The sequence below is a fragment of the Myotis yumanensis genome, unplaced genomic scaffold (assembly GCF_028538775.1).
Source record: "Myotis yumanensis isolate MYYU_CA2020_CCGP unplaced genomic scaffold, mMyoYum1.0.hap1 SCAF_3, whole genome shotgun sequence".
In the NCBI taxonomy this organism is placed as follows: Eukaryota; Metazoa; Chordata; class Mammalia; order Chiroptera; family Vespertilionidae; genus Myotis; species Myotis yumanensis.
In genome coordinates, this window is record NW_027223754.1 from 31,312,610 (window position 1) to 31,325,458 (window position 12,849).

Below are 12,849 nucleotides of genomic sequence, written 5' to 3' on the forward strand. Positions count from 1 at the left end.
ATTTACCTGTCACTTAATAGCCTTGAAATTCGGGTTACTATTTTAATTTTAATTACATTTTAAATTCTAACTAAAATTTTTCCTTTCCCTTAGAGTTTTATCTTTTACGCATTATCAAACTGATTTCTCTCAACTATGCCCACGCTAATATCTTCAATGGCACTGAATATTTAATATTAATGACATAATGAATATTTAAGAAAAAGATGAATACTTCCCATTCCACTGGGGGAGTTTTAATTTGGGGAAAAATGTGTAGTCCTATAGCGCCCTCTAGTGGCAGGGAGCCAGAGCCCCATGGGGGCTTTCCCTACAGAAGCTACTCCCAAAGCCCATTTAACCTTTATTGCCTTTTAATTTAATAGGCTCAATTAGGTGTAGTAATTTTCTTCAAGTCATTTCGGGGGTAGGAGTTCTTCGCAAGGAAGGTATGTTTAGCTGATAGTTCCTGTGGATGTGCTCCCAGTGCTCGGAGATGGAAGGGGTGGGGTATGAATCCCAGTTTCTCGGGTAGAAGCAGCTCCAAGTGGGCTGGAAGCTGGAGGTTGGAGACACTGCTTGAGCTGGGGAGATGGTTGAAAGCCAGCACTTTGGCTGAAGCAGAGAAGAAAACGAATGTGGATGAAAGGATATAGGGCAGGGGGTGGGGTGTCTGCAGGAAAACGAAGTTTGAACCTTCACATTGACATTTGAACGTGTTAATAGAGAGCGAAGCCAAAGAATACACATGTTTCCCAGAGAACACACTGCATTTGGTTGCAGTTTGTTGGGGAAATGGAAATAAGCTATCGATTAAAGATTAGCTGTATACACAGGGTTTGATTGAATACACCCACAAGCCTTTGGAAAAACATTATCATACTATTTTTCTTCTTTCTAATTTGGGAAGCTGACTACTTCAGGGGCGTGACTTACAATATTTATACTTAAAATATTTTAAACAGATTACTGCTTTGGAGTAAGAATGAAAGTATTTTAGATTATTTTTTTTTCAGAAAGAGCATTAGGGGACAAATTATGAAAGAAAATATTTGCTGTTAAAGATCCTTGCTACTGCTTATAGCTTTAAAGTGTGTCCTCCATCAGTGATAGTCAGCATTAATGAGTGAGAAATGTCTGGAACTTTTATAGTTCCGAGGGACTTTTGGAAAAATTTTAATTTTGTTGCTGCCAACAATTTGTCAGCACTTGTTTGCTTATCATTTTAGAAAGTTTTTACTGGATTAGTGAAGTTGGGCAGTTTGTTTGCTTTTAGATGACTTTAGGGGAAGAGTTTTAAATTGTTTATATTAAGACAGCACTTAGGGCTCTTTCGAGTTATTTTTATGTTGAATGATAGTTCTTCAGAAACTGTTTTCTGAAGAACTCTTTATAATTCATCTTCTCTTCCAACTGATGAGCAAAGTGAATTTTTGTAGATCAGAATTTTATTTCTTTGTCAATGTTGTTAATCCAAGAATGTTTATTGTGCGTTTCCTTGGTACCCATCACTCTGCTAGTTTTGTATTATGTAGGATTTGAGCACTTAGGTTTACCAACCAACTTCATAGCAATGTTGACATTCCTAGAATTGTGTCAGAATTTATCAAGGGCTCAAATAATGTTCTGATATCAGGATTTATCCAATAGAAATCTACCCTTGAACTTGGGCACTTGGAGATGCAGAACTGTGCTGTGTCTGTGGGCAGTGTGAAGCTGGTGACCCATCCGCTGGGCATAGGTGGACTTACCCAGGAGATGGATCTTACCCACAGGGGTTGGGATTTTCCACTCAGCCCTGAGGCAGGAAGTCCAGCACAAAAACGGAAGTCCAGGCTTGGTCACAGAAAGGCCTCTTCGCTTTCCTTCCTACATATCCAGCTGGGCTCCTGTTCCCAAACCTCAGCTCTTATGTCTGTCCCATCCTTCATACAAAGCTGGCCACCTGCAGCTTCAGCAGCCTCAGGAGCAAGTCACAGCAATTCTGATGATGGTCAGAGGTAGGGAAACGAGGTGCCTGTGGTAAGAGGCCAGGTGGGATCTGTGGTTCAGAAGAGGCAGAATGGCTCCAGAGGCTCCTAGAAAGAATGGATCTCACAGTATGTGAAGATTAGCTGCTCCCCCCTGCCTCATTTTTAACACTTTCTGATTCTTCTCACCTTTTAAATTTGTAAAGATGGGGAATGTCCTCATTTCTAGGAACAATCTCTTCAATGCTCCTCTCTCCATATATAATTGCTAAAGCTCTTAACATATACCCACATATTTGGTGGCAAGCCAGTGCTTAAAGATTCCTAACATTGACTGTCTCAAGCTAAACATCGCCAGGGTCTGAGAGAGAAAACGAAGAGTTTGGGAATAAGATAAAGATTTGTAGCCATGCTTTTTGTGTGTGATTATATTATTCTGCCCTGCTCTATTATTAAAATGTTAAGTGCAGAAAACATTAGTAATGGTAGAGTGGTTGCATGAAACAATCTTCATATTATATCTAATTCATTAAAGAAATGTAGTGTTGACATATACACATTCTTTTAAGAATCCAGTTATACATTTCATAGCACAAAGGAGAATATTCATGTTTTCCCCTGAGGGAAAGTGGGCCTTTCGGGGTTCTAGCTGTGTATTTCCTCTCGCCTCCTCTCCTCTGCATCAATGGCGATATTTCTGCCATAATGTCAAGCTTTCTGGCATGGATGGAGCTCCCCGCGGGGCCTCGTCACAGAGATTTTCCATGACCCCCTGACACTGACCGTAGCCTTCCCACCACTTTCCCAGCAGTATTGGTATTCAGGAAATGGTTGTGCAGATGTCTGATTATTGTTGGGCTCAAGGAATTGGACTTGTGGAATTTTTGGCCGAGTTCCGCAGTCACCCATTGACTGTGACCCGTCATCTGAAATCGTTTCCTCATCACTGAATGCTTGGTGAGCTCTGGCTCCAAATGTAAACGCTTCCATCCCCTCAATTATTTGCAGCCTTGTTTGGAAAAAGAAATCTCAAGGCACCAGATGACAGAAAGAAACAGCTGATCCAGTGTCATGTCCCTACCGTGGCTTTCTCCCCCGTTGCTTCTTTGGCCAGTGGTGCATACATTAGTCAGTCTCAAGCGGTGCCCACAGGCCTTCAGACTGGGGGAGGGAGCTCAGGGATCCCATCCTGCCCAATAATTGTATTTTAGTATGTTTTAAAGTCTTTGGGACACATAGGTAGAATCTATGTTATATTATTGGTTGGTTCATCATTCGTTCACCAACTTTAAAAAAAAAATATTTTTTATTGATTTCAGAGAGGAAGGGAGAGGGAGAGAGAGCTAGAAACATCAATGATGAGAGAAAATCATGGATCGGCTGCCTCCTGCATGCCCCACACTGGGGCTGGAGCCCACAACTCAGGCATATGCCCTGACCCGGAATCGAGCTGTGACCTCCTGGTTCATAGGATGATGCTCAACCACTGAGCTATGCCTGCCAGGCTCGTGCACCAACTTTTATTGAATTTAAAGTTTGTGCCTAATGCTGTGAATGAATAAAACAATACTCTGCCTTTAAAGTATTTACTTCTAAAAGGGGAAACCCAACAGAAAAAAATCTGTCTAATTACTATCACTGGTTGAATTTGTTCTGCGTTCTGGTGAATGAACCCAAGCACGTGTACAAGGCTCTGCCCATGTGGCCAGTCCGCCTGGGGGAGGACATCCAGTGTCTGGCGGCATTTCTGCTTCTGCTTCCTGCCTTGTAGACATCCATGATCATGGTATTTTTAAATATGAAAAATTAAAATATTTAACTCCAAGATTGTGATCCCCTGCTGACCACTGATGATAAGATTCTTGTTGACTGCTTATTCCAGTTAAATTTTTAACTTCAGTGTTTGTATTGGTATTTATATCGTCCTCCAAAGTTAGGAGTTTCACAATATTTCAACTTCCGCCATCCTTGGCGCTTATTTTGTATTTCTACTTCTGACTTAAATAGAGGTGGGGCTATATTCTAGCATTTGATTTCCATCATAAAGATGTTTCCCTAAGCTTTTTACAAGGAAGCGAAATAATCGGATATTATAACAGAACCTGTTTTTCCCCTATTTTATGGATTTTTTTTGAAAGTATGTCCTTGCTCTGGATAATATATTAGGCAAAATTTTTAAGTTGCTCCGTGCGTGAAACTATTTCATGCCTAATTTCGAATAGCTGATTTGATACTAAGATTATGCTCTGTGGCTGTATTCTTTCATCTTTATAGATGGTGGCATTTTGTCCTTCCTCCTCAAATTCTGAATTGCACCATTTGAGAATATAGCAGTAATCACCTCTGTTGGTCTATGAAATTTATTTCTTTTTTTGACCAGTGCAATACATGACACTGACAGTCAAGAATAAAACTATGAAATGCCATTGCATCAAAGCTGTGCAATATTTTACAAGCTTCTTTCCCCTCCCCTCCTCCATTTTAAGTTCTCATTGCTGTGATAACAGTGGGCGTGGGTTTCACTTCTGTCTGGCGTCAGTTATGTGGCTGCCATGTCCTTGGGACCTTGCCTTTAGGACATCAGGGGAAACAGATGACTAAGGGTCCTTCTCAGTTTTTTCTAACAGTGCACATTCTGCCTCGAACTCCAATATAAGGGGGTTGGCAGCCGCAGTATTGCTTGTTGCAGCTGCAAAGTCTGGCTCAGAAACTACTGGCACCAGTAACCTTTGCACACTGGTCCAGCTCTTTGCTCTTCCTCTAACCCCAGTGGAGATTTGCTAAAAGCTTGGAGGAATAAGTTGGCCCGCAGACAGCGCGTGATGTTTGGCAGCTAATTGTATAGCTGTTTGAATGCTTTTCCTGTCTGTGTGCTCTGCTCTGGTGCCCACAGTAACCTTGACAGGGAATGGGACATTAGATTACTCATGTGCACTTATGTCCGAATGAAAGATTAGAAAAAAACAAAAAACAACCCATGTGGGAAATGGCAAGAACCATGTCGACGAAGACGTCACTTCCTTTTTAGCTACTTAATTTCAAAACTCCTGGGATAAATGGATTGCTTAAGCATTCTGGTGACATTTGGGAAAGAATGTGCTCTTGTGGTGAAAGCAGGGACTGGGAATTGAAATTTCTGTATTCAGTTCCCAGGAGCATGCAGGGGTCACCCAGTGACATGTCACAGGTCGGCTAAGCACCGGATGCTAATATCCCGATCTGTGGAATGGACAGAGAAGGGACTAACTTAATGTTGGTGAATTGTTTCATATTTTGCTGGGAACCAGCTTGCTCTAGTGACCTAGAAAAAACATGGACTCTGGTTTAGGCTGACCTCATTTCTATTTTTGGCTTTGGAGCTGACTCAATGAGAAACTTGTAGAAATCAGCCAGTCTTGGCTCTGGGCCTCCATGTATTCCATGATTAAAATGGGGACTATAAAATCTTATCTGCATTGGGTCTCATAATGATACCGCCAATATTAACTAAGTCCTAAAAATACTCCACCAGATGCACTAGAAAGCTTTCATGTTGACGTGCCGCTCACATTTCCTTCCTATCTCAGGTTATTTGGGGTATGCAATTCAATGTTCATTAATTTTTTTTTTTTTTTTTTTTTTTTAGCCAGTTGTTTGCAGTTCAGTTCAATTCTATTCTGGGTGGAGTTTTCCCACATCTGTATAAAAGGGAAGAGGTTGATATGATAAGAGGTGCCATATATTGCTGTCATCAGGATTTTCTGCAGCTGTATCTCATTATTCTTATAGGTGAATAATGAGTTTATTTGAGTAGCTTCACCTTTGATCAAGTCTTGGTCTGAGAATGTTTTTCTTTCCCAGCTGTCACAGGCGTCGGGGAAGAGGAGCCAGCATTCTGGTCAAATCCTATGCTGACAGCTCTGACATATCAGCCTCTCTTCTTTCTGGTAGATTCTCTGGATACTGATGGTCCAAAGGGGTGTGCCAAAGTATAGGGCTTCATTTTCTTTAATCCATCTACTATTATATCAACTATTATCTCTACTCGCTGTTTCTGGACTCCTGACCTACCTTCTCGTTAAAACTACAACCCATGGACGCCCAGTGGCTGCAGTCCTAAGTTCAGATCCACATTTCCGCGTTTCTAAAAGCGAAGCAGGCCGTTCGTTCACCAGCAAGTGTCAGACTGGCCGAGTGGTTTGGAAAGAAGGACGACTTTGAAAGTTCTTGCTTTGTCTCCTTTTGCAATCATGAAAGAGTTTTAAGTAACTCCTGGTAAATGTTTGTGTTATGCAAGGCATAGCTTGTCAGTTTGAAATCCCGCCTGGAATCTCTGCTTTTAAAACTCAGCTAACTAACCACTGATACTTAATCTGCCCACTTTGTATTGTAAGATTGCATTAAAGTCCAAATTCATTATTATTTTAAAATAATGTTTCCCATTATTTTTGCTCCACAAGAGCAGAGACCATAATTGAACTTTGATCCAACCTTTGCAAAAAACAAAACAAACAAACAAAAACACCTAAAAAAAAAAACCCACAAAAAAACCCCAAACCCACTTTTTAAAGGCACTTAGGAAAGCCCATCTTCAGACCTCTGATTGCACAGGGAAGGCTCGGCATCATGCTGTAACTCACACCGTGAGCTCTGCCTGCCCAGCTCCTGCTTGCACCTAGGGGAAAAAAATTGACTGATAGTCTACTCACAAAATCTCAGTGCTGGGTCTACTGGTCCGAAGAAGATTCCACTAACTGGATGAGATTATAATCAATTCAGTGAAAAGTAATCCCCAGCTATCTATTTATCCAACAACTTATTTAGCACTTAGAATATAGTATATAGAAAGCATTGGGCCCTAGCCGGTTTGGCTCAGTGGATAGAGCGTCGGCCTGCGGTCTGATGGGTCCCAGGTTTGATTCTGGTCAAGGGCATGTACCTTGGTTTCGGGCACATCCCCAGTGGGGAGTGTGCAGGAGGCAGCTGATCGATGTTTCTCTCTCATTAATGTTTCTGGCTCTCTATCCCTCTCCCTTCCTCTCTGTAAAAAATCAATAAAAATAAAAAAAGAAAGCATTGGGCCAGGTATTGCATTCCTGCCCTCAAAAGCCACCTGAAACAGGAATTCATTTCAGCACCTCTTTTTAGATGCTCACTGTAAACTTATGCACTATTGGATGATGCTCAGAGACACTGATTCCTGACTTGTTTCTTCAATTTCTTTCCACCTACTTTTTGTAACAAAATCTTATCTGATTGGGTCTCATAATGACACTGAATATATTAACTCCTTCCTCCTCCGCAGGGTGAAAGAGGCCTCCCAGGGTTACAAGGTGTCATTGGATTTCCAGGAATGCAAGGACCTGAGGGGCCACAGGGACCACCTGGACAGAAGGTAAGCTTACCTGGGTGATGAAAGCTGTGAGGGTGTAGAATTGAAATAATCTATATTCTTTTTTTAAAAAGTTTTTATTGTTGAAAGTATTACATATGTCTCCTCCCCCCCGCCATTGACCTCTCCCAGCCACTGATCTGTATTCTTGTTATAACGAGTGGTCATAATGGTTTTTCTGTTTTGCTCCAGGGAGATGCTGGAGAACCAGGACTGCCAGGAACAAAAGGGACAAGAGTGAGTATAATTGTCACGTTGGTAATGACTGTGGAGACTTCCTTCCCTTCCTCTCCGTTCTCTTTGTTCCTCTCCCTCAGGGCCCAGACAGCATGTGTAGAGGGCGTAAGAACTTAAAATAAGCCATAGCTTATCATTTTTGACCTCCAGTCCTTGCCACTGGTGCTGTGCATAAGCGGAGCTGCTGTTCATTCTCTTTCACACTTGTTCCTCCCCATCTGTCCTTCCTCAAGGATTCTTGTAGACATATTTGAATTTGGGGGAGTCGTGGGAGAAACATGTCTTCATTTAATAGTGAAGTGATACTATTTCCAGAGCTAAACTTTCTCTTCCTTCTTCATACACTTCTTGGCTACTCCCATACCTGAGAGATGCAAAAATAAAGATCTTTGACGGGAATTAGAAAAACCGAATTGCGCTGTAAAATGGAAAGTTTGATTCTGCTATTGGTACTTGCTGAAGGGGAGTGTGACAGTGACCAGTGGGTGCATTTGTCCTTGGACCTCTCTGTGATGGAGATGATCCTATTTCAACTAGGAAGAACTTGTCTCTCCCCCCCAATGAGCTGATTTATCCCATGCATTCTTCTTCCCAACGGTTTGAGCTTTTAATTTGAATTTTGTAGATGTTTATCTATTTATTCACCTAGAAATTACAAAGAAGGAAATGAGGGCAGAGTTATATTGTGCATGGGCAGCCTTGATTTTAGAAGGAAGTCATAGTCAGCTTTCCATGGAGAATTGCTTCTGAAAGCCTGGGGTACCTGCCTCCCTGGGCTGAGCCCTCAGCTGCCTCCCCGGTAGGATGCCCCTGTCTGCTCAGTGTAATGTTCTGAATGCCAACAGTTAGGGTAGACACCTTTAGGTGGGTGCAGTGGGAGGAAAAGAGGTTCCCCAATGCTCATGGAAACCTTTTCACTTCCATCCTTACAGGGACCCCCAGGAATATCCGGTTACCCTGGAAACCCAGGAATTCCTGTATGTATATAAAGTGCACCTGCTTCCTCTATGAGACATTTGATGAGTGATGGCATCATCAGGGGTTTTTAAATTTTGGCTGCTTCTTCACTTTATTAATTGCAGGGTATTCCTGGACAAGACGGCCCCCCAGGTCCCCGTGGTATCCCAGGATGCAACGGGACAAAGGTAAATTCAAAACCGAGACCTTTCTCCCTTTGTGCCTGTTCACCTGACTTTGCATCTTGAGAAATCAGGCCAAGTTGTTCAGTTGCCATCACTGCAAAGCTGCTTGTCTCAACACTTTCTTTATGTGATTAGGAAATGCAGTTTTCCCATATTTAATGTTTAAGAATGATATAATTACGACTTTCTCTTTTGGACAATTTTACTCTAAAATTGCTTTAAATATTGTATTTCTTACCTATAATCTATTACTAAATCAAACAAGAAAATGCTGCCCTTAATCCTGTTCCTATTAATTATATTTTCAAGTATATCTCTTCTGTTGTGAAGTACCACTCAGTAACATAGATTGCAACAGTTTTTAAGAAATGATGTTAATTAACAAATGAGGTGGGACATCGTAACTGACCAGGGTGTCTGGAGTGAGGTCCCGCCTGACTTGTCCGGTACTTGTGAGTGACTGTCTGCTGTCCCCTCAGGGTGAACGAGGGCCCCTGGGACCTCCCGGTTTGCCTGGATTCACTGGAAATCCTGTGAGTATGAGGTTGTTTAACTCAGAATTTCTTTCTTTGACTAGAATTTCTCTCTTTTCATTTCCTTTCCTTACCCCGCCCTTTTTTTTTTTGTTTTTTTATTTTGGTCTTATATCTTAATCCTAGTGATGTTTTGAGAAAAACGAAACTAATACTAACCTTTTTTTTTTTTTTTTTTTTTCAGGGACCACCAGGGTTACCCGGAATGAAGGTACATTATTTTACTTTATTGGATTCATTACAGAAGTCTGTTTAAAACAGATGATTGTGAAAGTAAATTTACTTTAAATCACTTTGGTGGGCCAATTGCCTATGGACACATTTGTCTAAACCAGGGGTCCTCAAACTTTTTAAACAGGGGGCCAGTTCACTGTCCCTCAGACCATTGGAGGGCCAGACTATAGTTAAAAAAAAAAAACTATGAACAAATTCCTATGCACACTGCACATATCTTATTTTGAAGTAAAAAAACAAAACGGGAACAAATACAATATTTGTATTTGTATGTGGCTCGCGGGCCATAGTTTGAGGACCCCTGGTCTAAACTCTGTTCCATTAAAAAGGTATATAAGTCATTTACTTAAATTTTAGAAACTAAAGTTCAGACATAGGTACACTGTCTTAATAGGAAATAAGCAGGAATAGGCAGCACAGTGTAAATATTAACAGATGTGAGTCTAGTTCAGATTAATTACCTGCATAGACATCTCAGTTTGGATGCTCCTTTTCCAGAGCCATAGGACATAAGGACAGGGCCACCAAAAAGAACTCAAGTTGGTCTCATATTTAATCTATCTGGTTTGACTTATATACAACGTATACAACCCTTTTTCATGTTGCCTATACTCTGGAGTCACTATCATACATTCCATAATTATGTCAGGAAGACCCCCATTTGCCTTAGGTTAAATCCTGGTGTCACGACCTCTTTATTCAGAGCCAATCCATGGTCCCTCTCAGCTTGATTTTCCTATATGTCCCGGTGGGGCGTAGGCCCCTCGGTATGTGGCCTAAGTGAACACATGACATTTACCATCATAAAAATGCTCTGCTTTGATAAAAATGCTCATCTTGAAATACTTTCCTTGAAATCCAGTTCTTGTTTTGTCAGACTGGCCTGTGGTCACACAGTCTCTTGACCAGAGACTGGGTCCTGATCTAGTATTTCTCGTGTCTGTATGGGACAGTCCCGTGGAAGTGTCATTGATCCTTTCACTTTGCCGTCTAGACAGTCAGTCCTGGTTGCAGCTGAGTTGACTGTGCAACACTGAACGCTGGTTATTAAGAGAGTAGCATGAATGGGGAGACAGCCAATCTATATATTTGAAGCTTAGAGAGAGTCTAAACCCCAGACATGGGCTGGTTCCATACCAGTAATGCATGCCTAATATTTGATAGGTTTTAAGTTTCTCTACACAAATACCAGTATCCGAGACTTTGTCTTATTTTTCATCACATAGGGCGATCCTGGTGAAATACTTGGCCACGTGCCCGGGATGCTGCTAAAAGGTGAAAGAGGATTTCCCGGACCCCCAGGAATACCAGTAAGCATTTGCTGAATAATTATAATCCCATGCTGAGTCTCCTCCTGGTTTGCATTTTGATTCTTTTCTTTCTCAATACATTGTAGGGTTCACCAGGATTCCCAGGGACGCAAGGTCCCGTAGGCCCTCCTGGATATGCCGGACCACCAGTAAGTTTGGGGGGATGTTTCCCTGAGGCAGTCATTCGAAGAACAACTATCTTGAGGTGTGAAAACAAATACAATTTAACAAAAACTTTACACAGTGGCGATCTCCCTTGATTTGGGTTGGGTGGATGAATTTCTTATGAAAATATTTGGCTGCATTTATGGTCCACACATTCCCAGAGCTGTGGGAACAGGATAATAATAGCACTGCATGCCAAGACAGCCCCCAAACAGACAACACCTTCATTATGTGAGTGATGCCAGTGATCCATGGCCTGAAGAGGCTGAATTCAAGGTGGACAAGGAGATTCAGCCCTAGAGATGGACTTGTGGGTCTGCTCTGTTGGGGGCTAAGGACACAGACCAGGTGATGGCTAGAAGCTACACAGTATTTCAAAGATTGTGCCAACTGAGCACCCAGAGATAACATCCCAGAAGGCTCATCACTGTCATTGGCCTCCCTCACAGCTGATAATTCTCAATAGAAAGGGGATGTCATCTGCTCACATATACATATTTGGGATCATGAGAGAGTTAATATTAACAAGACTTATGTTTACCAGGAATGAATAATGCACTTATTTTGTTATCCTCACACTAGCCTGCCTGAGAGTCCTGAGGCTTATCTTTTAAATTTACTCTTTTTTGAGGGTGGATAAAATTCAACAACTCTTCTTATACTCATTCCTGCACATGAAACGTCTTATATGTTCTTGTAAGTGTATGAAATATTTATAAGTAAAGAATGATTAGTAACGTATGGTTACTAGACTTACTGTGCTGATGGCATTCTTTATGTACATAAAGAATCACCAGTTTTTCCTTTTTAAATGGTTATAGAAAGCATTCTGAAATTTTGTTGCAAACACAAGTTTTTTTGACTTCATTATAGTCTACTTGCTGGAAGAAATCATTCAGCTTTTTTTAAGATAAAAAATTATATCCAAATTAGACAAACATCATTTCCAAACTGGAAAGTGTAGAATCATAGAGAGTTTGGCTGGTGATTTCATCCATTGTTTGTGAGCTGGCATGTTCTTAGATCAATGGATTCCACAGGACAGTGCCAAAGATTTTTTAAGTATTTACATTCCTGTTAATAATCATATAAGACTAGTTTCTGGTTACTTTCAAAGTTTTACATTTCTAGAGCACAGGAAAAAAATTAACAAATAAATTATTTTAACCATAGGATCGTAACATAATTTCTGTACAAAGAAGCATTTAAAGTCTACCAGGGTTGTAAACTGTATTTAATTAAAATGCTTTATCTTTTAGGGTCCCCCTGGCCCTCCTGGCCCTCCAGGTGAAAAGGTAAAGATTTGTGTCATTTGTTTTTCTTTGGCATTAGTGTATGACTGTCATGAAATTGTCATAGCTCATTCTTTAAGTCTCTGTTAAAAATTTTTGGAAAATTCTAACTTCTTTACCTATCTCTATAGTTAACATCTGTCTAGCTACCTATCCATCTATTCATCCATCTATCTAACCTACCAATTGGTTATTTGATTGATCTCTTCGTCCATTGATCTTTTTTTCCATCTACCAACCCCTTAGTCATTATTTTGGAATCATTGATTTTTTTCCCTTAGTCTTATGAAGCCAGAGTTTAAAAACCTTAAGTTAAGAAAAAAGGCTTTTATAGACCTATTTTTCAATAATACTTTTAGAAACTTTTTATAGACATTTAATACAATATGATCACAACTTCATTGAAAATCTTAGGGTGGTTGTGGGATAAAGCTATTGCCTTAAATCTACTATCATACTGCATTTTATATGATATTTGTTAGACACTTTTGAGCAAAGTAGACAACTCTAATAATGGAAGCCTAATTTTCAATCAACAGGGTCAAATGGGCTTAAGTTTTCAAGGACCAAAAGGTGAAAAAGTGAGTACATATTGCTTTGGGGAGTTTTCATGTTT

At 40.7% G+C, this 12,849-nt stretch overlaps 1 protein-coding gene across 1 annotated transcript in view; it reads left to right on the plus strand.

Moving 5' to 3' along the window:
* COL4A1 (collagen type IV alpha 1 chain) overlaps positions 1-12,849 on the plus strand; it is a 139,229-nt gene that overhangs the window by 79,878 nt on the left and 46,502 nt on the right. Inside the window, exons 3-12 of the mRNA XM_070408600.1 lie at positions 7,234-7,323; positions 7,513-7,557; positions 8,490-8,534; positions 8,640-8,702; positions 9,179-9,232; positions 9,417-9,443; positions 10,693-10,776; positions 10,863-10,925; positions 12,201-12,236; positions 12,773-12,814. Of these exons, the coding sequence (XP_070264701.1) occupies positions 7,234-7,323; positions 7,513-7,557; positions 8,490-8,534; positions 8,640-8,702; positions 9,179-9,232; positions 9,417-9,443; positions 10,693-10,776; positions 10,863-10,925; positions 12,201-12,236; positions 12,773-12,814 (549 nt within the window). The remainder of the gene's footprint in view (positions 1-7,233; positions 7,324-7,512; positions 7,558-8,489; positions 8,535-8,639; positions 8,703-9,178; positions 9,233-9,416; positions 9,444-10,692; positions 10,777-10,862; positions 10,926-12,200; positions 12,237-12,772; positions 12,815-12,849) is intronic.